The 27,428-nt window shown below is 39.0% G+C and overlaps 2 protein-coding genes across 3 annotated transcripts; both read right to left on the bottom strand.

Moving 5' to 3' along the window:
• On the bottom strand, positions 1 to 12,156 carry LOC105842706 (alpha-tocopherol transfer protein). Its single transcript, XM_038016535.2, has 5 exons — positions 12,006 to 12,156; positions 10,465 to 10,582; positions 10,220 to 10,354; positions 1,693 to 1,906; positions 1 to 255 (listed from the first exon to the last, which is right to left on the bottom strand). Exons 3-5 carry the CDS (start codon positions 10,280 to 10,282, stop codon positions 101 to 103), a joined length of 432 nt encoding a protein of 143 aa, XP_037872463.1. The 5' UTR covers positions 10,283 to 10,354; positions 10,465 to 10,582; positions 12,006 to 12,156; the 3' UTR covers positions 1 to 100.
• Positions 12,157 to 15,337: 3,181 nt separating this feature from the next.
• On the bottom strand, positions 15,338 to 26,022 carry LOC101737327 (alpha-tocopherol transfer protein-like). Of its 2 annotated transcripts, XM_038016516.2 has the most exons (8): positions 25,902 to 25,996; positions 21,980 to 22,014; positions 21,671 to 21,843; positions 20,372 to 20,525; positions 18,450 to 18,570; positions 17,943 to 18,074; positions 16,761 to 16,974; positions 15,338 to 15,669 (listed from the first exon to the last, which is right to left on the bottom strand). In XM_038016516.2, exons 3-8 carry the CDS (start codon positions 21,837 to 21,839, stop codon positions 15,515 to 15,517), a joined length of 945 nt encoding a protein of 314 aa, XP_037872444.1. In that variant the 5' UTR covers positions 21,840 to 21,843; positions 21,980 to 22,014; positions 25,902 to 25,996; the 3' UTR covers positions 15,338 to 15,514. The 2 variants fall into 2 exon arrangements, with proteins under 2 accessions (XP_037872444.1, XP_037872443.1); XM_038016515.2 differs by lacking the exon at positions 21,980 to 22,014 and having other exon boundaries at positions 25,902 to 26,022.
• Positions 26,023 to 27,428: the final 1,406 nt, after the last annotated feature.

Genomic DNA, 27,428 nt, shown 5'->3' with positions numbered 1-27,428 from the left:
TCCCGAAACCAAATACGTTTAATGTTAAAACAGCGAATTCCATCAGTATTTTACGTAATTTACTTGCGAATTAAAAACTTTGATGTTTTGTTATATTAAATCAGTCGACGCGTAAATTTCTGAATGACCCTGTCATTCCCATGTGCAGCTCGCTAAACTGTCCCTTCGGTCGGTACTTCTCCTCTGTGCCAAATTTAGAAACTCTTTCGAAATATTCCAAGTTTTCTTTGGATGTGAATACTTCAATCCTTTGATCTGGAAAAAAAAAACATTTAATAATATTATTGCAATCGCCTATTCAATATTCAAATTCAGAAATTTTTAGGCTTATATATTTGAGCTTCGAAAAAACCAATGAACGTTCAAATTGTAAAAATTATAATTAAAAGTTAAATTATTCAAGCTTTTGTTTTACTGAGAATATCCTGACAGTCTTCCTTAGTAGTAAATAGTTTCTTTAATCGAGTATTTTTGTATATAGCTCTTACTTGGGTCACCGATTTTTTACATGAGCCAAACAGGACATACATACGCATGTATAATAGTAATCGATTTGAAATAAGAAACAGCGTGATTGATTACTTCACGCAAGTCCATTTAAACGAGAATACGTCAATACATTAGGATGACGTTCTTTATGTAATCATAATAATATATGAACAAAATACGAACATTTCTTCTTTGATGCATTCAATATTAAAAAAATCGTAATAATCTTATACGAAAATATATTGGGAAAAAGAATGTTAATCCAATGCTTATTAAAAAAAGTCATTATATTTCCACAATAGTCAAAGTTTTCATAATTGACTTAGAGTGCTGGTGTTGAAAGAAGATAACGTTATATTCTCAATGACATTTTTTTCTCGTGTTCAGGTTTAAAATTAATAATTGCTATTTTATTTGAAAGATATAAGGAGTTTTGGGGGGAACGCGATGAGCAAAATTGTGTTTTTTTTTTAATTTTGTTAATTTAGTGTATCTTCGAGTTTTAACGTGTAATAACTGTACATTATTAACTGTTTGGCATCTGTGTTAGTGCAGTAATGTGAGAAAATGAAAAAAGGTACTGGACGTAGCTGGTAGGGTTCTTCCAAAAATTCCACTAAATTCTCTGCAAATAATCACCATTTTATTGAGACATTATTTCATCCGCTCTCATCTCGTTTCATTCCTATTGACTACAGTCTCAAATAAATCTACTTCAGATCATTTCGTTCATAGTATTTTTCACTCTACATCATTTATTAATTTTACAAAATATGAGATTATATTATTATAATAATAAATAACACAAAGAATAGCCTGTATGGTGTGACACCGTCACCTTTCCTGTTGGAAAATGGAACTACTATCTCTGTCTTTTTGACATTTCATTTCGCTGTCACAAAAAGATTCAAATCATACCATAATTGAAAACGTTCATGGTTGTCACTCTTGTCTTGAGTACAAGTAAAAGTATAGAAATAAGTGGGGAGGAGAGGAGAACTCAATTTCATAACCAAAATATTTAAAAAAGCACTACTTCCTCAATACTCAGACCGAATGTTTAATGTTCTCTTATAATTACCATTGTCTACATGGGTGTGTATTTAATGTACTTAAATCCTCGATTTTGTCAAATATATTGATCGGATTTCCCAGAAATGTCCAAAACGAATTATACAATACATCTCTATTCAATAAACTCACCATGCAATTTAACCAAAGATCCTTCCGAGCCACCTAATTCGACAGGCAGAACGTCCTTTGATACATGTTTGTGCAAAGACTCCAAATCAGCGTGCACATGGATCCTATTTCCGACTTTGGTTCCCAATGCTTTTCTAAATATTCCAATTATGATTTCGACCAATTTAGATGTCGTTATCAGATGAATACCTTTAATTCTCATTGAATAGCCCTCCTGTAATTAAATGATGAAGAAATGATTTGGTCCTACCCAGACATGGCATGAGATATTAAACAGTTCAGGACTTATTAAATTGATTAAGGTGATTTCTCTAATTAATTTTATTCAGAATTTATGTGTGATTGTAATAATATCTTCATACGTTTTAATCTGCTTAAACAATATGGAGCTTGATTACCTCCTAAGCGAAAGTTCGATTCAATTTTCTGATTTCAGCAAAAAACGTGCTATGTACTTTCTCTCCAGGTTACAAGTTTTAATAAATTAATACGCCTGCTTTAATATATAGGCGCATTTTATATAACATTGTTTTATTTGCATTTTTATTATTTTCATAATTTTTAATTCATAACTTTTTTTAGGTTACATTTTTTTGTACGCAGTCTATCGTATCAAACTTTCCTTCCGAGTGAGTCACATAATATTTATATATTTTTCAATACACTACTGGATTTTACAATACTGAATGCTACGGCTAGTTTGATGGATTTTTATTTAAGTCCAAAACAACGTAGTTTTATTATAATATTATTATTATTGAAATATTGATTTAAATTGATTAGGTCCTTACATATGAAATTTGCGTTTTGTCGCACTGACCACTTTGATCTGAAATATCTCCTCTTTGGTTAAGGATTCCAAATTCAAATTTATAAATTTATTTAGCTGGTACATATGAATTTTGAAAACAGTCATTCATTTGTTTTTTCCTCATTATTTTATTCTTTGGCGTCGCTTATTACCGCACAATGGAAAACATGAAATATCGGTATATTTACGACTAAGAGTTGTACCGTGGCACCAGTGCTGCAGAAACAGCTCGAAGGATTAATGATGTGTACGGCGCTGGTGTCGCAAAAGAAAGCGCGGTACGTTTTTGGTTTCAACGTTTTCGTTCTGGAAATTTCGACCTTTCCCGAACCAACCCCGTGGACGGTCAGAGATCAAAGGGAAAATGAGGAATTAAAGGCTATTGTGGAAGCGGATCCACCAAAAAGCACTTCAGAGATAGCTGCAGGCTTCGGGGTAAGTGATAAAACTATATTAATCCACTTGAAGCAAATAAAATATTATTATTTATGTATGTCATAATCATAAGAACTAAGAAGTCCTATCGTCCGCATTCATTGTTTTACGTTGTCGGCACTGCTTGACTCGATCATATGATGTTTTATTAGTACAATTCGATAGCTGTTGAAATGCCCTTTCCAACCGTATACGATTTCTGTATTTTGAATTGGCTTTCCGACGCGTATAGGCGGACATTATATATTTTTCAGCTATTGCATAGATTTTATCGCGGGCCTTGAGCGCGGCTTGAGAGCGGAATCGTGAAATTCTGTAACGAAAAAAATCTTCCACCCCTCACTACACCTACTATGTAGCTCGCGTTCAGCACATTCATACGTTGCGCTTGTGTAGTGTTTAAAGTAAGAAGTCTAAACACCGATTTATGTACTATCAAAATATGTGATATAATTTCGTGGGTAACACAACAATAGAGCGATTCAGCTTTTGCGTCAAGCGCCATCTATCAGCGACAAACGGAATTGTTAAATAGAAAATTATATCACATTACAATGCGTTGGGCGTGCCATTTTCTATTGCTTAGTCGAAGAATTTTATTACTACTCCTACTACTCATTCAGTGATTGGAGTGGCATTAAAAATAAACTAGCTAAATCGTTGATTCTGGGCGAATGAGAGTTAGAACTAGCATCCAAAGGCGTATCTCTATCCCATGTAGCGCTCTCTAGTGAGTGCGCGGTCAAAATGGAATACTCACAATGTAGCAGATTCATTGAAAGTTAGCCCACTGAGTTTCTCGCCGGATCTTATTTTATTGTTGTTTTAATATTAAATTATTATTGTCGATTTATAATTGCATAAGTTGATAAAAAATTCTATGCAATAGCTTTACCGCGGCAGTCTCCGAGTGCCACACGTCTTTTTTTATATTATTTTAGCACAGTGTTACTAATATGATAGATTTTGACGAGAGCTGACGATTAAAACTTAAATGAACGTCGTAGCTTCACCGAGTCGAAAGTTATACTAAATGGAAATCTCGATACACAGCAAAATGGCCTTCAAAATGGCGGGCTGCCCCTCTCCTGCGCGCGATGTGTTACAGTCCTTACTGATCGTAATAAATTTTATTTTAGTTATCGAGTGGTATAATTGAAATTTGAGTGGGGGTGATAGATATATAGCTACAATACGAAACTCCCGCGAATTTGTTATCATTCGTTTCTTTGAATTGCGTCCCTATGGAAGCAATTTTAAAGACGTATTCACGTCAGAAAACCTCCTCACCTCATGAATTGAGTGAATCGAACTTAAAACCCGCGTCAACTGCTGTGCTACTTTGTTCAACCGACACAATAATGAAGGGATTTTAAATCGAATCATTACTTGTGATGAAAAGTGGATACTGTACGATAATCGGAAGTGCTCGTCACAAAGGCTGAACCCTGGAAAACCAGCTGGAAATCCTGCCTTAAACGAAAATTTACTCAGAAAAAGTTACTTGTGAGTGTTTGGTGGACTAGCACCGGTGTCGTTCACTACAGCTTTCTAAAATCTGACCAAACGATTACGGCAGATATCTATTGTCGGCAACTGCAAACCATGAAGGAAGAACTAGCTGCTAAACAACCCAGATTGGTCAATCGCTGGCCACTGCTGCTTTACGTCAACGCATGACCACACACCGCACCACAAACACCCACTAAGTTACAGTTGGAATGTCTACGACATCCACTGTACTCCCCAGACCTTGTTTCAGCAGATTACCATTTTTTCCGGAATTTTGACAACTTCTTACAAGGAAAAAAAATCAACTCCAATGCGGTAGTCCAAACCGCCTTCAAAGAGTTTATTGATTCTCGCCCCATGGTTTTCTTAGTAAAGGTATCAATGAACTACCTATGAGATGGCAAAAGTGCATAGATAACAACGGTGCATACTTTGATTAAACATCATTCCGATAGAGGCACCCGTCACGTGCGGACGTGCTCATCGTCCACTCGATCGCCCGGTCTTTGTTCGCCCGGCTTTTGTTAGCCCGGCCATTGTTCGCGCGGCCTGTGTTTGTGGTACATCTGCCGACTAAGTGCTCTTTCTGGAAGTTTTTATTTGTTTTGTTTCCTTTTGTTGTTTCTGTGTTCGTGGTACATCTGCCGACAAAGTGGTTTCCTGCAAGTATTTATTTGTTTTGTTTCTTTTCGTAATTTCTGTTTTGTTGTGCTTTCTCTTTGTCCTGTAGTAATCGCGCCGCATTGCCACCTGTGTTCAATAGAACCGCTCAGGTCCGAGAAGTTGGGGCCTCGCCGCAAGGCGAGTGTTTTCAAGACCCGGGGCCGCCCCACCTGGGTACTCAGCGATCATGGACGCTGTATTCGCGGAATTCCTCCGACTTCGCCACCCACAGCTCGCCTCGGAGTTTTTGGCCTTCAAGGCCAATCACACTGCGAGCCCTCTCGAGGACTCCGCCGCGCTCGCTGCTCCTGCGTCGCCTGTACCTGCGTGCAGAGCTTCTGCATTGAGCACCGCAGCCTCTGTCGTGCCTGCCGCTCCCGTGTCGCCTATACTGGCGAGAAAAGCTGCTGCGTCGTCCGCCGTGACCATCGTTTCAGCTGAGCGATCATCCGCGGCCTCCGTCGCGCCCTCTAAAACACCTACACTTGCTCGTAGGTCGCCTGCACCCGCCTCCTCGTGCTCCGACTCTGACTCGGACATGGAGGTCGACCTCGCCCCCGCCTCATCGACGGATGGATTCACCTTGGTACAGAAGGGTAAGAAGCGTGCCGCGGAGTCTCGAGCTCCCGCGGCCGCTAAAATTAGCAAAGCCGTGAACGCGTCGCGCCCCCGCCCTCAGACTCCCGTTGCGCCCCCAGCCCGTGCCACTCCGTCGCCGCGTCCGGTGGCACAAAATAAAACCCAGACCCCTCCCCCGGTTATCCTTCAGGAGAAGGCAGCTTGGGATCGAGTTTGCCTGGCCCTTAAGGCCAAAAATATAAATTTCACGAATGCCCGTAACCTCGCGAACGGCATTCAAATTAAGGTTCAAACACCCGACGACCATAGGGCCCTCTCTTCTTACCTCCGTAAGGAGCGTATAAGTTTCCATACGTATACGCTCCAGGAGGAGCGCGAACTCCGCGTTGTAATACGCGGAATCCCTAAAGAGTTAGATGTAGAGCTCGTAAAAGCCGACCTGTTAGAACAAGGCCTACCAGTGAATTCTGTGCACCGTATGCACACCGGTCGCGGTAGGGAGCCATATAATATGGTTCTAGTCGCTCTCCAGCCTACCCCCGAGGGTAAGAAAATCTTTAACACACAGACCGTCTGTAGGCTCTCTGGTATCGCTGTCGAAGCCCCCCATAAAAAAGGCACTCCTAGCCAGTGCCATAACTGTCAATTGTACGGGCACTCTTCCCGTAACTGTCACGCGCGCCCCCGATGTGTTAAGTGTTTGGGCGATCACGCCACGGCCCTCTGCGCTCGCGACCAAAAAACCGCGACGGAACCGCCTAGCTGCGTCCTGTGTCGAACACAGGGTCACCCCGCGAATTACCGTGGTTGCCCCCGAGCCCCTAAAATAAATCGCCGCGTCGCCCGCCAAAACCGCCTCCGAGCTTCCGGCCCAGACATCAAAGCCTCGGCACCCTCTGCGTCGCAGGCTAAGCCAGCGTTCGTTCCGGCGGCGGTGCCCAGTGTCTCGGCCTGGGCAAAACCGCTGCCGTACACGAACACGGCTACAACTCCCTCCTCCGCGATTCGTCCCGCCCCCGCGACTCGTCCCTCTCCCGCGACTTGCCCTTCGACCGCGTCCGACAATCTCGCTTTAGCGATCGACTTCTTTCAGTCGATCAACTTTGAGCGCGTTAACGCTTTGGGCGACGCCATTCGCGCTGCCTCCACTGCACAACACTTTATCGCCGTTGTGCAGGAATACGCCGACGTATACGCGTCATTAAATACGTACGTCCTCCCCTCACTCCGCCGGTAATCAATGGCGTATATAAGTAGAATAAAGCCCCTATCCGTAACGATAGGATTTTTTAACGCTTACGGTCTCGCAAATCAACGTGATCAGGTTTCTGACTTTTTGCGTGACCACCAAATTGATATCTTTTTAGTGCAGGAGACCCTACTTAAGCCCGCGCGCCGTGACCCTAAAATCGCGAACTATAACATGGTCAGGAACGACAGGCTCTCTGCCCGTGGTGGTGGTACCGTCATTTACTATAGAAGAGCCCTGCATTGCGTCCCGCTCGATCCTCCCGCGCTCGCTAATATCGAAGCATCAGTGTGCCGAATCTCACTGACGGGACACGCGCCGATCGTTATCGCGTCCGTTTATCTTCCACCGGATAAGATCGTTCTAAGCAGTGATATCGAGGCGCTGCTCGGTATGGGGAGCTCTGTCATTCTGGCGGGCGACCTAAATTGTAAACACATCAGGTGGAACTCACACACCACAACCCCGAATGGCAGGCGGCTTGACGCGTTAGTCGATGATCTCGCCTTCGATATCGTCGCTCCGCTAACCCCGACTCACTACCCGCTAAATATCGCGCATCGCCCGGATATACTCGACATAGCGTTATTAAAAAACGTAACTCTGCGCTTACACTCGATCGAAGTAGTTTCAGAGTTAGATTCAGACCACCGTCCCGTCGTTATGAAGCTCGGTCGCGCTCCCGATTCCGTTCCCGTCACGAGGACTGTGGTGGATTGGCACACGCTGGGCATCAGCCTGGCTGAATCTGATCCACCATCGCTTCCGTTTAGTCCGGACTCTATCCCGTCTCCTCAGGATACCGCTGAAGCCATAGACATCGTAACGTCACACATCACCTCGACATTAGATAGGTCATCGAAGCAAGTTGTAGCGGAGGACTTCCTTCACCGCTTCAAATTGCCCGACGATATTAGGGAACTCCTTAGAGCTAAGAACGCCTCGATCCGTGCGTACGATAGGTATCCTACCGCGGAAAATCGTATTCGAATGCGTGCCCTACAACGCGACGTAAAGTCTCGCATCACCGAAGTCCGAGATGCCAGATGGTCTGATTTCTTAGAAGGACTCGCGCCCTCTCAAAGGTCTTACTACCGCTTAGCTCGTACTCTCAAATCGGATACGGTAGTAACTATGCCCCCCCTCGTAGGCCCCTCAGGCCGACTCGCGGCGTTCGATGATGACGAAAAAGCAGAGCTGCTGGCCGATACATTGCAAACCCAGTGCACGCCCAGCACTCAATCCGTGGACCCTGTTCATGTAGAATTAGTAGACAGTGAGGTAGAACGCAGAGCCTCCTTGCCACCCTCTGATGCGTTACCACCCGTCACTCCGATGGAAGTTAAAGACTTGATCAAAGACCTACGTCCTCGCAAGGCTCCCGGTTCCGACGGTATATCCAACCGCGTTATTAAACTTCTACCCGTCCAACTCATCGTGATGTTGGCATCTATTTTCAATGCCGCTATGGCGAACTGTATCTTTCCCGCGGTGTGGAATGAAGCGGACGTTATCGGCATACATAAACCCGGTAAACCAAAAAATCATCCGACGAGCTACCGCCCGATTAGCCTCCTCATGTCTCTAGGCAAACTGTATGAGCGTCTGCTCTACAAACGCCTCAGAGACTTCGTCTCATCCAAGGGCATTCTTATCGATGAACAATTCGGATTCCGTACAAATCACTCATGCGTTCAACAGGTGCACCGCCTCACGGAGCACATTCTTGTGGGGCTTAATCGACCAAAACCGTTATACACGGGAGCTCTCTTCTTCGACGTCGCAAAAGCGTTCGACAAAGTCTGGCACAATGGTTTGATTTTCAAACTATTCAACATGGGCGTGCCGGATAGTCTCGTGCTCATCATACGGGACTTCTTGTCGAACCGCTCTTTTCGATATCGAGTCGAGGGAACCCGCTCCTCCCCACGACCTCTCACAGCTGGAGTCCCGCAAGGCTCTGTCCTCTCACCCCTCCTATTTAGCTTATTCGTCAACGATATTCCCCGGTCGCCGCCGACCCATTTAGCTTTATTCGCCGACGACACGACTGTTTACTATTCTAGTAGAAATAAGTCCCTAATCGCGAAGAAGCTTCAGAGCGCAGCCCTAGCCCTAGGACAGTGGTTCCGAAAATGGCGCATAGACATCAACCCAGCGAAAAGTACTGCGGTGCTATTTCAGAGGGGAAGCTCCACACGGATTTCCTCCCGGATTAGGAGGAGGAATCTCACACCCCCGATTACTCTCTTTAGACAACCCATACCCTGGGCCAGGAAGGTCAAGTACCTGGGCGTTACCCTGGATGCATCGATGACATTCCGCCCGCATATAAAATCAGTCCGTGACCGTGCCGCGTTTATTCTCGGTAGACTCTACCCCATGATCTGTAAGCGGAGTAAAATGTCCCTTCGGAACAAGGTGACACTTTACAAAACTTGCATAAGGCCCGTCATGACTTACGCGAGTGTGGTGTTCGCTCACGCGGCCCGCACACACATAGACACCCTCCAATCCCTACAATCCCGCTTTTGCAGGTTAGCTGTCGGGGCTCCGTGGTTCGTGAGGAACGTTGACCTACACGACGACCTGGGCCTCGAATCAATTCGGAAATATATGAAGTCAGCGTCGGAACGATACTTCGATAAGGCTATGCGTCATGATAATCGCCTTATCGTTGCCGCCGCTGACTACTCCCCGAATCCTGATCATGCAGGAGCCAGTCACCGTCGACGCCCTAGACACGTCCTTACGGATCCATCAGATCCAATAACCTTTGCATTAGATGCCTTCAGCTCTAATACTAGGGGCAGGCTTAGGGACCCCGGTAACCGTACTCGTCGAACTCGACAAAGAGGTCGACGTGCAACCTAACCCATGCATCAGCCCGCTGAGTTTCTCGCCGGATCTTCTCAGCGGGTCGCGATTCCGATCCGGTAGTAGATTCATTCGCGAAACAATTGCTCTTGAGTTGTTAGGTCTCCTTCGGAGGCGCTCGGGCAGTTGTTAGCAAATCCCACCCCTCTTGGCTGAGCCTTTGCTCGCCCACCTGTCCTGGTGAAACTGGAAAGGCCTTCGGGCCACCAGTAAACTTTCAATCATAAAAAAAAAAAAAAAAAAAAAAAAAAAAAAAAAAAAAAAAAAAAAAAAAAAAAAAAAAAAAAACTTTGATTAAATAAATATATTTTACAAAAAAAAATTGACTTTATATTCCTCCCATACAAAAGGCCAATTTCATAAAATGTAAGGATGTAAGTAAATGTCTGATCTAAACTTACGGTAATAATTGGAGATATTTCACTGATTTCGAACAAATCGATAGCTGATATAATTTCTGACATACTGATATCTCTATAATCAAGAATTCCAACAAATCCATTGCAATAATCGTGTGCTTTAATGTACTCACAAATCTGAAAAATAATTTCCAACTTAGAGAATCCAACAATGTATAGTATGTAAAATATGGTCAAGGATTACAAATTCTACATTAAAATCATAGTTTTTTATAGTTTTTCCTTACCAAAACTCCATTTCTGTAGCAGTCCGAGAATGTTTTTGAGGTTATTCCACTACGAAGGAATTTTAGTGCGAAAATTCGGTAATGATCTTCTGTAAGTTTCGGGAGTAATGCTTGAACTCTGTAATTATAACTGAAAATCAATCTTGAACAACTGAGGCATGTTTTGGTATCCAAGTAACGAAATATACTATTATGAAAATTATATTTATTAAAATGTTCAGAATAAAATGACTGACTCGGCAATGCCCCTAACTGTTAAGCCGAGTGTCCTGGTCTCTATTCCCACATCGAGCAAACATCGGGTAATGATCAGGTTTGCTTACTCGTTTTCTAGGCGTTTATTGTCTATATTTTATGTATACATTTAAACGTATATATTTATGTCAGTCTCTGGTACCCATAACGTGACCTTTACGGAATACATACGTAAAGGTTTTCTTGGGTAAATTGCTAGTGGTGGGTTCCTGCGTCCATCCACAGTAGAATTTCAAAGGCGATTTAGTTCCTCTGGGCTCCTGAAGCCCTAGTTCGGGTTAGTTGACCATAATACAGGGAATACAGGGAAGGGCCAGATGACCGTGCGTGATTTGTTCCCAGTTATTATTAGTTATTAGGAAACAGATTAAGATGCACGCCAGTTTTTGGTGAGTACTTTTTTACAGATCAACACAAAATTTCGGCTGCGTTGTGTGGCTGCCTAATAAAACACTGCACGTTTTCACGTCAACGTCAACGTGTTCTGCATGATTGTAGATGACTAAGCTTGTAAGCTCGCACAAGTATGGTACTATTGTTCCGCCTATTTATAAGGGAAAATGCCATGCGTTCTACCCTCAGACACATCCCACTGAGTTTCTCGCCGGATCTTCTCAAAGGTCGCGTTTCCGATCCGGTGGTAGATTCTGCGAAGCACCGCTCTTGCTAGGACTAGTGTCAGCAACGTCCTCGGGTTAGAGCCCCGTAAGCTCACCTATTCGTTCAGTGAATCTAGTATGACCCCTCGAGGTCACTAGAATAGGTAAAAAAATGCGTTCCATTTTGAAAGATGTTGTAACAACTCTGCTTTAGACGAGCTGTGAGTTCGTTAACCCATTTAAAAAAAAGACATAATTCTCTAGGCGAAAATATAGTGGGTCGTAAAGTGGTTTTAAAACTATACTCGAGGCTAATTATGAACATCACCAAAGGGCGTTGCTACGTTAGTAGAAAAATCTAAAACTTGAACAAGAAAATTAGGTCCGATATTATACTTTACTATGTATATTTTTTGTTTAATGTAACTGCGTAGGTAGTAGCATTTACATTAATTAGCATTGATAATTGGCCACTGCTTATTTTGGTATAATTAAATTAAACTAAAATACGCAATTTCAAATTTAATAATAGCGTTTGTTTATTGCGATAATTTGTCTTTTTTCTCAGTCCTGTTAATTTTAATTGATGAACACACTACACGTTTTCGTTCCTGCCATTTATTTCTTTCAATTAATATTCACGTTTTATCGGCAACTACATAGTATTGAAATTAAAATCATACTTACACCAATCCTTTTGAATCTTGAAAGTGTTTTTTAGCGTCATAGCTGCCAAAGGCGTGGGGAAGTAAAGTTTTGAGTGTAGCGAGTCTTTCAATTTGCTTCTTTGCTCGTTCTATGGAGCCTTTTAGCAGTATTATTGTTCTTTCCAAATACTCCCGTGCTGTAGAAAATAATCTTCATTACGCTAATTTTTTTTGGGTAACACCATGACACGTTCATACATGGGTATGAATGTAATACATTACAATATTAAATGTCTTTTCACGATACTTTCGGCCCATGTCAAAGGTATTGTATTGTTTTATTGATAAAATTTATTCTTAATAGCTTTAAATCCAAAAATGACTCTTCATTTGATCTGGCAGGGAGACTCCGAACCTCAGATCAAATCAGAAAAATGAGGAAATTCGAAGAATAACCATTATAACCAATATAGCCTGAAGGATTGAGAGGTTGAAGTTTTTTTTTATGATTAAAGTATTACTGGTGGCCCGGAGGCCTTTCCAGTTTCACCAGGACGGGTGGTCGAGCAGAGGCTCAGCCAGGAGGGGTGGGATTTGCTAACAACTGCCCGAGCGCCTCCGAAGAAGACCCACCAACTCAAGAGCAGCTGCTTCGCGAGTGAATCTACTACCGGATCGTAATCGCGACCCGCTGAGAAAATCCAGCGAGAAGCTCAGCGGGCTGAGGGCGGGTTAGGTTGCAAGTAGCTCTTTGCTGAGTTCGATGAGTACGGTTAACGGGATCCCTAAGCCTGCTCCTAGTGTTAGAGCTGAAGGCATCTAATGTAAGAGTTATTGGGTATGATGTATCCGTAAGGATGTGTGTAGGGCAACAACGGTGACTTGCTTCGCGTGATCAGGATTCGAGGAGTAGTCAACGGCGGCAACGATAAGACGATTATTTTGACGCCTAGCCTTATCGAAGTAACGTTCCGACACTGACTTCATGTGTTTGCGGATCGATTCGAGTGGTTGAAGTGGCAGTGTGTAAGGCACATTGCTCGTAGAATATATGACCTCTGAGGTTTTGATCTCAGAGGTCCAACAGTGAATGTTTGTGAAGTTCATAATAATAGTAGTAGTTTCTCCTAAGCCCATTTATCGAATTACAAACAAAATCGATTGACAAACAGAACGAAATAATATGGGTTTATTATAAACAGAATAAAAATGTTAAAAAAAGAATTGAAATATTGAATAACAATCGGAAGCAGAATTCGTTATAATAGTGTTTCGAAAAAGGGATCAAAGTATGAAATAGTAAATCTGACAGTAAACTAAACATAAAACTATTTTTAAATCTAGATTCAACCGTGAAAATAATTTTAAATGTGTTATGACGACTGGCAAAAAGGCAAAAAGGACTGGCGAAAAGACTGACAAAACTGAGAATTCAGAAACAAATTTCACTAGTATTAAAATATGAGATATGTGAAATGAATCTAAACCACTCATAATATTCTGTGTTGATGAAGTGCCGTTGTTTTTTAATCCAATCATCCAGTAAGTTGATTGCTTCGTCCATCTCTCCTTGCTGTTCGTATTTATAATGTTTTCTCAGATACGAAAACGTGTCATTATTAAATTCTAAAATTTCATTTTTGGGTATTGAATTCATTGTATACGTTACAATGCTTGCGAGTTCTGATAACTACTGTCAATTCATTAATCTTAAGTTAAACACATTTCTAAAAATGTAAGCCAACGTCTATGACGTTTTATTCACTTAATTAGCTTTATTACTAACCAGTATATGTATATCATGTGTAATCCACGCTTTGGTTTTTATTTCAAGAAAAAAAATTATCTATATATGAATACGTGAAGCAAAAACTTTGTATCCCTTTTTAGGAAAATTGCGCGGACAGAGGAGTATCAAATTTCCCACACTTATAGAGAATATAGAGAAGGAGTGCAGAATGATATATTTTTTTTAATTATGCATAAAAAGTTTAATAAATCAATAAAAAAAATATTACACACACTACCATATATTTGACACAACACCTATACACACACATATGCTCTGCCTTTATTGTCAAACTTTTGTTATTGTTGAAAGTCTGTGGTAAAATTGAGAGTAAATTAATATTGTTTGTCTTTAGTACTATTTATCTATAGTGTAGTTTTGGCGAAATCTGTGATTATATTAAAGAAGTTTAATAGTGTTTGACAATAGAACCATAATAAAGAAAAATTCAATTGATTATAGACGAATTTCGACTACTACGGGACCACTAGTATTATGAATTATGCAAATTATTATACAAATTAAAGACTGTAAATTTTCCTAGTAAGGCTGTTGAGGCTTCATTAGATAATAAGTTTTTTTCCTTCTTCCTATTCGCTGTTAGTATAAGCTATTCTAGCTACGCCCGGAATATTAAGTATTCAAAGTATATAGTAAGCTTAATGTGTGCCACCATCCGCCTTGAGACAGGCTAGAGTCCTTGGCTAGAGAATTTGGTACTAAGCTCTCATGGTAATTTTCGCATAGGAAGAGATATAGCTATTTACGTGATGTTAAAAAATCGGCTGAATAATGAGACAATAACACGCGTTCTCACAACAGTTCTTAACATAAGAATCAGGGGAAGCTTTGCTAAAGTGGTAAAGAAATTCCAAAAATTAGAATTAGAAAATACAATGGCAAGAAAAAATGTCAATAACCAAAGATTAAATGTAAATTCTAATATACTCGTAGAATGAGTTTGAATTTTGAAAGACACCCTCTCCATACCAACCCTACATTCGATGTTCCAATTTTGGCTGAATACTATAGGTACCTAATTGTAATAATTATACTTTATAAGGGTTAGGATTGTACCACTGGTGTATTAACTTTTTTTTTGGAGAATTTATTACTGGGACTCCGAAGGCCTACCCATTTTCACCAGGACAAGTGGGCTAGCACCGGCTCAGCAAGGAAGGATTTGCTAGCTGTTCGAGCAACTCCGAAGGAGGCCCAAGAGCTCACAGGCAGCGGCTTCGCGACTGCATCTAATACCGGATCGGAGTCGTGAGCCGCTGAGAAGATCCGGCAAGAAAATCAGTCGGCTGTGTCTATAGGATGGTTCGCTGTCAAACTTTTCGCCCTAATCGACGACCAATAAGGAGACTAAAGCAATGCTATGATTTAGCAGTTTGCCGACATAAAATATAAGGCATCAAATCGTTTATTTAAAGACACTGCTTAAGCACGTGTAATAACTGGTTAAATCAAAACATCGCAATTTAAATTTAATTTTCATGAAGAAACTGTCTAATTGTTTAATTTTCATGAAAATCGGTACTATGAAAGGTACTACTGCTAGTTACGATTATGAATACTTCTTATTTCTCAAATTTAAATTTTATTCAATAATATGTACAAATTCAACAGATTTCGATAGCCACCTCTTAAGGCCAGCATCTAGATGGCCATCGCACGCTATCCAATCCAAAAAACAAACTTATCTTACAGAGGTAACGAGAGACAGAAATGCATTATAATTAACAATTTATATAAAGTCAATCGACAGCTAAACGTCTGAAAGACCCAGGCATCCCCATATATTCTTCATTAAATTTAGATTCATGCCTCTTTGTTTCATCGCTGACTAGTTTTTCGGTGTCCTGTATAATTTTTCGTGCTTCCTCTTGCCTGAGAAGCTTTTTCCATTTTTCTGAAAAATGAAAAATGATTGCACGCACATTCCATAAAAATGTCTTGTTAATAAACTAGAGCAATATAACGTTCTTTACGGTTTCTATCCACGTAAACGTCTTATTCTATGGGACGATTTTTCTAAGGAAATTAATTTGTATTAGCTTAAATAGCTTCCACGATGAATGAATAACGTCTTGCTACATTTTCGTTTCGTTTGGAGCCTCTGGGTCTGCGGAGGGACTTCGGTTCCCTCTGTATTTTATACCGTATGTTCCATGGGGAGTGCTCTGAGGAATTGTTCGAGATGATACCAGCATCTCGTTTTTACCATCGCACCGCCCGCCACCGGAGTAGAGTTCATCCATACTACCTGGAGCCGCTGCGGTCATCCACAGTGCGTTTCCAGAGATATTTTTTGCCACGTATCATCCGGCTATGGAATGAGCTCCCCTCCACGGTGTTTCCCGAGCGCTATGACATGTCCTTCTTCAAACGAGGCTTGTGGAGAGTATTAAGCGGTAGGCAGCGGCTTGGCTCTGCCCCTGGCATTGCTGAAGTCCATGGGCGACGGTAACCACTTACCATCAGGTGGGCCGTATGCCCGTCTGCCTACAAAGGCAATAAAAAAAAATAAAAAAATTAATAAAGTTATAAAAATCAGTGCTATTAATGATAACCGAAAAAAATATATAAATATCGTATTTAATTTGTATCTGCCACGGTCTTACATATTTCTACTACGAAAGAGTTCTGCATTCTGATTTGGAGAGTGAGGTAGCCATGTACAATTGAGACATTTACCTCATGTTACTCGACGGGTGAAGGTATTCACGTTGTGAGCTATGTCTTTTGGGTTCGATAACAAGTTAACACCGGGATGGCCGTGAGGTCTTTCAGCACCCAAAAGCGAAATTCTAAAACAGATCTTTAATCGTCCAGCGGAATACCTCTGGGATTTTACTCTTCTTATTAAAGAATAAATCATTATTGATTGGATTATAATTATATGACAAATTGCAAAATTGTTGGCTTTTAAAAAATATACAGGAAAAATTAAGGATCATTTAATTTTAATATTACAAATAATTATAATAAATTTAAACTTACCACTCAATTTAGAGCATGATTCTTCATCACCGCCATAGTCTTTAGGCAATATTTCCTTTGGTATATATTTGTGGAGATCTTCATAGGTGCTATGAACATGGATCCTATTTGCGAGTTTTTCTCTGAGCGCCTGCTTTAGTAAATGTATGATTTTGTCCACGAACGTTGGTGCGTTCAGAATGTGTATACCCTTTATCTTTGTGCCTATTCCTTCCTAAAAAATTAAGTACTGTGTTAATGTGTGATCATGTTATTTAAATCTAACTTGATTTAGTTAGATTGATATAGTTTGATTAAACTATAAATCATAAGATCGAAGTTAATGTTGTTATACTCATATAATAACAGAGATCTTGCACACCGTACAGACGATAAAAATACTGCTAGAGCAAATTTTAGTTTATTTTTCATCCTAACACGATCATCTTTGGTCACGATAGAAAAAAGTAAAAATTTTTTTTTTTAATTCTAGCAGACCTTTAAAATCTTATTGTTTAAATTTAATAATTAAGATGAGCCACCAAAAAGAATCGACAATAAATTCAGAACTTACTTCTTTCTAATAATTCAAAACTTCTCTTACGGTTTTTATTATTGACATTGTATTCTTTCTGGTATAATAAATATTTTTATAGGCAGATGGATGGTAGTTAGTGCAATATTGAAGTATTGACGAATACCACCTTAGTCTTCCGCGACCACAAAACGTCAGAAATAAAATAATCTATATATTAATATAATATTTTTTTAAAATAATGCATAAAAGATACATTAAATCAATAAAGAAAACATTACACACACTACTATGTATTTGACGCACACACGCATGCATACTATTTATTGTCAAACTTTTGTTCTTGACGTCTGTTGAGAATAGAATATGGTTTGTCTTTGTTAATATTTTTTATAGTGTAGTCTTGGCGAAATTTGTGATTATAGAAGTATAAAATATAATCATAATAGTGTACAAACTTACAATTCCAATTAATTATAGTCGAATTTCGACTACTGCGGGACCTCTAGTGACAATAAAAATACGAGATTAACACGTAAAAGTAGTTTTAATTATGTCTACAATTAGCGAAAGCCGAAGAAATAACTAATTAAAAAAAAATCTTTATTAAAATTTTAAGTTTTTTGTATTGTACATACATAATTATATATATTTTGTTCATTACTTACAGTGCACAGTACTTCAGCTTTCTTAACTACTACAGGATTGATTTTAATCAATAGACCGATGTGTATATTTTTAAAATCAATTATAAATCTCTCCGCTGGAGTGTAATCAAAATTCAGTCTGTATTCGCCCACCTAAAAGAAGAAAAGAACAATTGAATTATTTTTATTTGGATTCCGCATTACATTATCTAGAGTAAAAACGTTTGTATTTTGTCTGTGTGCTTATTTATATTACATAGATCGATTACCAAATCGCCAGGTCGACCGTGAATCTCATCCACCCATCTTAGCAAAATAAAAAAAAATGTAACTCTAGACATAAAAGTTTTAAATTCATAAATTTTAACATTGTATTATTTATCATATTTCTCAACAGTTCCGATCTCTAATATTAAAGCAATTCTATCAGCTAATTTGGTATCTCATTCAATAAAATGAATAATTACAAATATTTTCTACTTGATGTACCAAATTTTTTGTACATGCCGTTTTCGTCTAAATTCTCACCATGAAGCAAAGTCTGAAGTATGCTAATATGCTGAACTTTTCTAGTTTCTCTGTTAGGAATTGCGTTACCATAACTCTCGAACGGTCGCTTGGACATATCTTTGGAAGGGGCACGTAGTTTCTGAAAGGAAAATTCAAATTAAAAATGGCTTTATTGATTGAAAGCGTCAATGACAGTACCGTAGGTGGCAGGGAATAGGGACTAGGGGTAGAATAGGGACAAATCTGGGTTGTCACAATGCTTTTGTGAGATTTAAATTTGTTGAATTAAAAAATACTTTTATTTAGTGTTTGAGAATATTAAAGGTTTAATTTAGTCATCAGAGTTTTTTGTAACTGATTAAAGATATTGAAATCGTGCTCAGGAACGATCGATACATGCTGCTGCAGCTGATAATTATGGGCAAAGTGGACGGAAAGAGACGTGCTGGGCGAAGAAAAATGTCATGGCTCCGGGAGTGGACCGGTATTGCCTCCGTCGAACAGCTGTTCCAGCTGGCTGCTGACAGAAAGGAATACAGAAAGCTAACGGCCAACCTTCAGGATTGAAGAGGCACTGGAAGAAGAAGAAGAAGAAGAAGAAAAGTTAATTGCCTAAAGGTAAGTAAGTTTCTTCTTCTCAGTCGTTCACTCCTGGCGGAGTGGTCGTGGTTACGTAAGTCTTAATGTTTGGTTGCGGCTTTTGAGAGACTTCTCCATCTTTCTCTATTTGTGGCGGCACGTGCACACTCAGTAAGGGAACACTTCGTAGATAACTTAACCAAATCTGTCCACCTTGTGGATGATCGGCCGCGAGAGCGTTGACCGTCTACTCTTCCTTGAACCACTAAACGTTCCAATGAGCTTTCATTACGAATGATATGTCCAAACATATTAAGGATTCGCAATTGCACAATCGACGAAAGCCTTTGTTTGATTTGGAGCTCTTTGAGGATGGATACATTAGTGCGGTGAGCAGTCCATTTTACCCTCAGTAAGTAAGTACCTAACATCTAAACAGTGCCACCCCTATTGAAAAACTCTATTGTCCCCATATGTGACCCGATTCACCCCAAAAGTCAAGGTGAATCAGGTCAAGCTAGTTTTTAAGGTTTTTGTATATTTTTCAATGAACTATGTATAATGATGCATCGTATATAAAATTTTAAAACTTCGAAAACATTTTAATCTCAATTTTATTGGTATTTATTACTCTAAGAAAAACCGCTGAAAATTTGTGTTGGAACTGGAGAGCGTTTCGATTCCCTCCAATCTACTGTAATGCCAGTATTAATGATTTTGTAACGATTGTCCCACAGTTCATTGACAACCCCTCACTACTTCAATTCTCCTTACTACCAATGTCTACGATGCAATTATTTACATTGTTTTTTTTATGAATGAGGGATTACTAGTGGCCCGGAGGCTACTTCACTTTCACCAGGACAGGTGGGCGAGCAAAGGCTTAGCTAGAAGGGGTGGGATTTGGGGACAGTTGCCCGAGCGCCTCCAAAGGAGACCTAACAACTCAAGGGTAGCTGCTGCGCGAATAAATCTACTACTGAATCGGAATCGTGACTTACTGAGAAGATCCGGCGAGAAACTCAGCGGACTGATGCATGTGTTAGGTTGCACGTTGAACTCTTTCCCGAGTTTGACGAGTACGGTTACCGGGCTCCCTAAGCTTGCTCCTAGTGTTAAAGCTGAAGGCGTCTAATGCAAGAGTTGTTAGATCTGATGGATCCGTAAGGACGTGTCTAGGGTGTCGACGGTGACTGGCTCCTGCGTGATCAAGATTCCATGAAATTATGGTAAATTTAACACAATACTTGGTACTATAAGAGTAACGCTAATTATTTAATTATCATTTCTCAAATGCTTATGACGTGAGGCAGAATCAAAAGTTTTTCGTAGCTTATGCAAAGATCCACAGAAATACCTACACAACCTCCCATTCGTCTTTGAATTCTTCAACGGTTCTATTCAAACACAATTCGGGCATCATACCGCGAGATGTAAACATCCTCTCGAGTCTCCTTTTAGTTTCTTCTACTGAACCTTTTGCTGTTATAAAAGCACGTTCCAAGTTTGCTGGACCTGAAGTGAAGAACATTAATGTTGAATTGTAGAAATGCACTGTCTACGAAAAGACTATGGAACTCTTTTTTTTATATTTTTTTTTTATTGCTTAGATGGGGATGGACGAGCTCACAGCCCACCTGGTGTTAAGTGGTTACTGGAGCCCATAGACATCTACAACGTAAATGCGCCACCCACCTCGAGATATAAGTTCTAAGGTCTCAGTATAGTTACAACGGCTACCCCACCCTTCGAACCGAAACGCATTACTGCTTCACGGCGGAAATAGGCGGGGTGGTGGTACCTACCCGTGCGGACTCACATAAGGTCCTACCACCAGTGATTACGCAAATTACAAGTTTGCGGGTTCGATTTTTATTACACGATGTTATTCCTTCACCGTGGAAGTCAATCGTGAACATTTGTTAAGTACGTATTTCATTAGAAAAATTGGTACCCGCCTGCGAGATTCGAACACCGGTGCATCGCTACATACGAATGCACCGGACGTCTTATCCTTTAGGCCACGACGACTTCAAACTCTCTAAGTTTTGTAACGAATGCCCCAAGAAGTGGTCTGAGTAATGGTTTGAGACATCTTCCTTCAAAAGCTCGAAAAGAGTCATTAGCGTCAAGTAACGTAAACAATATGCACCTGATGCTTCAGTGGTGGAATGGTGATGCTCGTCCATTTTTCTTTTTTGGTATCTTTTACTTTACCAATAAAATTATCAAAGTGCAAAACGTAGAGGCAAAGTTCTCATCAATATATATTTTTTATTTTATTGCTTACATGGGTGGACGAGCTCACAGCCCACCTGGTGTTAAGTAGTTACTGGAGTCCATAGACATCTACAGCGTAAATGCGCCACACACCTTGTTATATAAGCCTTTAGATATAAGTACCTTGTGATATAAGTTATAAGATCTTAGTATAGCTACGACGGCTGCCCTACCCTTCAAACCGAAACGCATTAATGCTTCACGGCAGAAATAAGCAAGGTGGTGCTACCTATCCGCGCGGACTCACAAGAGGTCCTACCACCAATAAATTCATTTAATAATTTCATTTAATAACAAACAAAATTATAAGCTTCAAACATATATTGGATTACCTAAAATCATTAAAATTGTAATAAAAAATGTGACGAATAGAAACTCACTCAAATATTTGCTTCCTTCAGCGAGATGTGGTTGTTTTTGAAGCCATTTTTCTAAAATGTCTAAACTTTCTCTCAGTGAATTGACATCTTGAACCCCGTACAGTTCTCGTGCTTTCTGCAAGTCCTCTTGCGTCACTATTACCAGGGGGTGGTAAGGTAACTTCTCCATGGCTCTATAAGGTGGAATACATTTGAATGTTTCGTATATTATTTTATACAGATAAAGGTAAACAAAGCACTAACTAACAAAAGGCTTAACAAAAGGTGCTTAAGAAGTGGCTGTGATTCAAAGTCGATGATTAGTCTCACCTAATATCTCAAGGACTCGTTTTGTTCCCCTGTTCCTGGTGTTATAAAAATAATAATTTCCATATTAATAAAAATGATCGTTTGAAGCCTCTGCGTTTGCACAGGGACTTCGGTTATTTTCTTTTTACCATACCTTCTAGGACCGTTTTGTTTATTGACAGTGCGTTTCCCGAGATCTTTTGTACCATGTACCGTCCGGCTCTGGAATACACCCCCCCCCCCTACAATGTTTCCCAAGCGTAATGACATATTCTTCTTCAAACAAGGCTTGCGGTGAGTACAGTTGCATTTGACTATTATTTTACCAAAAAATTTACTCACCTATAAAATCTTCTACATTGTTTAGCTATTCTCCGAAATTTATTTTAAAAGTAGCGAAACCGGTTCTGCGATTCCGTTGCTATTTCTTAATAAATAAAAATATCGATTTCTTGAAACTACTACTAACTGTCATAACTTCTTACGGATTGAAAGCAGTAACTATACCACATTTCATCACCATTGGATGATTTATGAAACGCACGTGGTCCCACATTCATTTTTATTTCACTAGATAAATAGAAAAAAGAAGAAAGATAGATAGATTTTTTTATCATTACTGTCATCCACAATATTTCCGAATTTTTTTATGCGTGTTCTCAGGATATTTATAACACTACGTTTCTCAAGCATATTTCTGAATAAATCACATTGTAAAGACCACGACATTTCCCAAACAGCACATTTCGTAGACAATTTGAGATAACATATTGTAACTTGATATAAATCTAATAACGTATTATTATTATTTTCCTCTTAAACATTCAATCAAAACTAGTTACACTTTAAAAAACAGGTTATTTTTATTCCTGCTTAGAGCTCCGCTCGGGTCTTTATCAAAAATTTCAACGATATTTAAGGTTGTTTTATTTTTTTTAAATAAAAGAATGCTTATTGCGGCATAACTATAATAGTTACACATATGCGGCGCTTTTTGTAAATAATAATGTGTTCTACAAAGTCGTTGTACAGTATTTTATTCTATCATCAATAGTTTTCGCAGGGCACGCGACGTAAAGAATATTTTAGGTAATTTTTCTACACCTTGGGTTAAATTATTGGAGTTTTAGTAAGGATCCCTAAATTTTTTTTCAAAAAAGATTATATAGCCTATGTCAGTCAGGAATAGTGTAGCTTCCAAACAGTGAAAGAATTTTTCAAATCGGTCAGTAGATTTGGAGCCTATTCAATAGGAACAAACAAACAAATCTTTCCTCTATTAGTATAGATTAATGATACTAGCAAATTCAGGTCAGTGTCTGAAAATGCAAAACAATGCTTCTTTGGAACATCAACAAGAACAAGTTTTTTCTATCGTTCTTGTGGGCAAATGAACATGTGGTATCGGCGCAAGGTCGGAGCTTTTTTTTTATTGCCCTTGTAGGCAGACGAGCGCACGGCCCACCTGATGGTGAGTGGTTACCGTCGCCTATGGACTTCAGGAATGCCAGGGGCTGAGCCAAGCCACTGCCTTTCGCATTATACTCTCCACAAGCCTCTTTTGAAGAAGGACATGTCATAGCGCTTGGGAAACACCGTGGAGGGGAGCTCATTCCATAGCCGGAGCTAAAGTCAGTTGGAAGAAGGACAAGTCTGGAACACCATAAAGTTTAGCTCATTCCAGAACTTGATAGCGGGCTTACATCTTGTATTCTTTATAACTGGAAACATTTTGAACCACCGCGTCCAATAGATACTTAACTATTAATTAATACCTTTTGCTCTTGTTAACTCAATTATTAGTCGATCAGTAGTTCATTCAACTAAAATATATCGATCGATCACAACTGGATAGGCTCAGACAATATTTTAAGATTTAATTAGGTCACAAGGTTTGTCAATGTCACTATCTATTGGATTTATCAGAACGGGTAATGTTACTAACTAAAATTATCTTCAATCCCGTGGGCTTGAAGGGAGTCCTTGATGGGAGAAAAGCATTAGAGAAATACAATTGGAACTTATCGCTGGATATTCTTTTTGTATTGTATATGAATTCCTATTGACCAAATTTAGGAAGTCGATTTATGACGTCTTCTAAAAAAATGTGTATTACATTGGTTCATATCAATTATGCAACTGAAGGAACTTGCTTGACTTAAGAACCCTCATGCCTACGTTTGTTTAGGTCATTTCAACATAACTTACCCGCGCAAAGGAATTCTTCAACAAATGTTTACAATTGCTTACCTACTTGTTTGTTGGGTAAACTTTACGTGTGACCTTGTGGTGTGGATCGAGAACTGGATATAGCGTATGCGTGTATGAAATTTTTAAACTTTTATTTCTCTATGAATTATAGGTTACAAACTTACACGCTGTCAATTGATCTTACTTTAAAAAAGTGTTTTTCTATTTCAGTCTCTAATATAGTTTATATCTAAGAGTTACATTTCTATACCTTCAAAAGATCGATAGTCCGGTGGGTAACAATCCTGAGTACGAAGTATAGGTACCAGCATCTTGAGAATTAAGGTCTATTTCTCTATTATCATAATTTCGACGGATTTTATTTTACCACACGATGTTATTCCATCATCACGGAAGTCATTCGTGAACACAAGCTATGTACGTAGGATTTGAATACTCAAATCGCTCGTATAGCATCGTAGTTAAATAAAAGCTTGCAAAAAGCGTTTTTCATTTCGTGCTAGATACTTAGTACGTTCAATTAGATATTTGGATTCTCATCCGCCATATGAGTATTAAATCAAAGCTTGTTTTCTAGAAAAAAAAACACTGCCCTTAGTTGATGCTTATTTCTAAAATTATAAATGAGTACATCTCAGTATTGATTGAGATTATCCAATATTTAGTGCACAGTTTTTTTTTAATTACAATCTTCAATGCTCTTTTTAGTTCCAATAAAATTTAAGATACTATTTATTTTCAATGCCGCTCTATTTTGTGATTCTCATCAATATATACAGAAGTCTACATTTTTTGAGAGTCACGTCCAAAATTACATATCAAATACTGTTTAATTTTTTATTGGTTTTGGTCATATAAATTATTTGACGTAACGAGTGCTTTGGTTTTTGTATTCATCATGGACAATTAAAATCAAAATGACATTTAATAATGAAAATATGTAAATTATGCATTATGCATATAATGAATATTTATTATTCGAATATAATAAATAAATAAATATAAATATTTACTAACAATCACAATAATGCAGTCGTCGTGGCCTAAGCGATAAGACGCCCGGTGCATTCATGTTGAGCGATGCACCGGTGTTCGAATCTCAGGCGGGTACCAATTTTTCTAATGAAATACGTACTTAACAATTGTTTACAATAGACTTCCACGGTGAAGGAATAACATCGTGTAATAAAAATCAAACCCGCAAAAATTTTAATTTGCGTAATTACTGGTGGTGGGACCTCTTGTGAGTCCGTGCGGGTGGGTACCACCACCGTGCCTATTTCTGCCGTCAAGCAGTAATGCGTTTCGGTTTGAAGGGTGGGGCAGCCGTTGTAACTTACTTGAGACCTTAGAACTTATATCTCACGGTGGGTGGCGCATTTACGTTGTGGATGTCTATGGGCTCCAGTAACCACTTAACACCAGGTGGGCTGTGAGCTCGTCCACCCATCCAAACAATAAAAAAAAAATTAATCACTACATAGTATAAAACAATGTCGCTTTCTCTGTCCTTATATCCCTATGTATGCTTAAATCTTTAAAACTACGCAACGGATTTTGATGCGGTTTTTTTTAATAGATAGAGTGGTTGAAGAGGATGGTTAAAGTTTATATGTATAATAACATCCATTAAATAGTAGATAAATCAATAATAAATTACAGTTTCCGAAGCGAAGCGAGGGCGGGTCGCTAGTATTATTATATATATTAATTATAGAAATAAAAAACTTACAAATTCGATCCCCAGAGCAGTGTTGTCGTCACAGAATACAAACAGAGAATGACAAGCAATGAGTATTTTACGACAAATTTACTCAACACAATGATTCCGCATTTACAAACTTATGTAAAGTGATGCAATAACACATAGAATAAGCATTGCATAGAAATCACAATAGTTTGGTAATTTGAAGAAGCATTCTGAGAAGCTGAATGTCATGTTAACATGTCTTGTAGTAAAAAAATTGATTCTTATCTTAACTTTTCCTTTACGTTTGATAAGTTTTACTTAACGTTATATGATTGCGGGATGGTATTCCTTCAAATCGAACCTGATAATTTAATGTGCCTTCAGAAGAATTTTTGAATGGTCATGATTTTATGCACTTTATCATCGAGAAATCAAGAATCGTCTAGAAACTCAGGACTTGTTCTTTTTCGAACAAAACTCTTCTACTGTACTTATTCATAAATATTACAAACACACTTCATGTAACATATAAATATAATTATAAATTTAATTGTAAACTAAAATTTCATAAAATAACAAAAAGACGTTTAAATTGCTTTTATTAAATTTTATTATGATTATGTTTATTTGAAAACGTTTCTATGAACCTCTATGAACCTCTGTGAAACTCCCAATCCACTTTTTATTTTATCTAGTTGCTTTTATTATCGCTAACCACATTCTAAATCCTAATCTATATATATTAATACGTGAAGCAAAAACTTTGTATCCCTTTTTACAAAAAATGCGCGGACGGAGGAGTATGAAATTTTCCACATTTATAGAGAATATAGAGCAGAAGTGCACAATGCTAATATTTTTTTTAAATAATGCATAAACGATACATTAAATCAATAAAGAAAATATTACACACACTACATATCATATTATTATTGACGCACACGCATGCATACTTTTGTTCTTGTCAAATTGGGAAAAGATTAAATATTGTTTATCTTTACTAATATTTTTTATAGTGTAGTCTTGGCAAAATTTGCGATTATAGAAGTATAAAATACAATCATAATAGTGTACAAACTTACAATTCCAATTAATTATAGTCGAATTTCGACTACTGCGGGACCGCTAGTCATATTAAATCCACAAAATATGTTCTTTGCAAGTGTCAAAACGATCCGCGGCTGTTTAGTCGCAGTAGTGTCAACGGTCAGAGATTGAACGTATTTAATTCGCCTAACTACAAACTGCTGGAATCTCTCTAAGGCTCTTTTAAATTTCCTTTTTTTTTTGTTATTGCTTAGACAGTTGTAGGAGCTCACAGCCCACCTGGTGTTAAGTGGTTACTGGAGCCCATAGACATCTACGACGTAAATGCGCCACCCACCTTGAGATATAAGTTCTAAGGTCTCAAGTATAGTAGTCAAGTATAGTTACAACGGCTGCCCCACCCTTCAAACCGAAACGCATTACTGCTTCACGGCAGAAATAGGCAGGGTGGTGGTACCTACCCGCGCGGACTCACAAGAGGTCCTACCACCAGTATAAATCTAATCTATCTAATGAATCTAA

Source organism: Bombyx mori, chromosome 16 (genome assembly GCF_030269925.1).
Source record: "Bombyx mori chromosome 16, ASM3026992v2".
NCBI lineage: Eukaryota > Metazoa > Arthropoda > Insecta > Lepidoptera > Bombycidae > Bombyx > Bombyx mori.
Note: the sequence above shows the minus strand (reverse complement) of the source record. Positions and strands in the feature narration are given on the sequence as shown.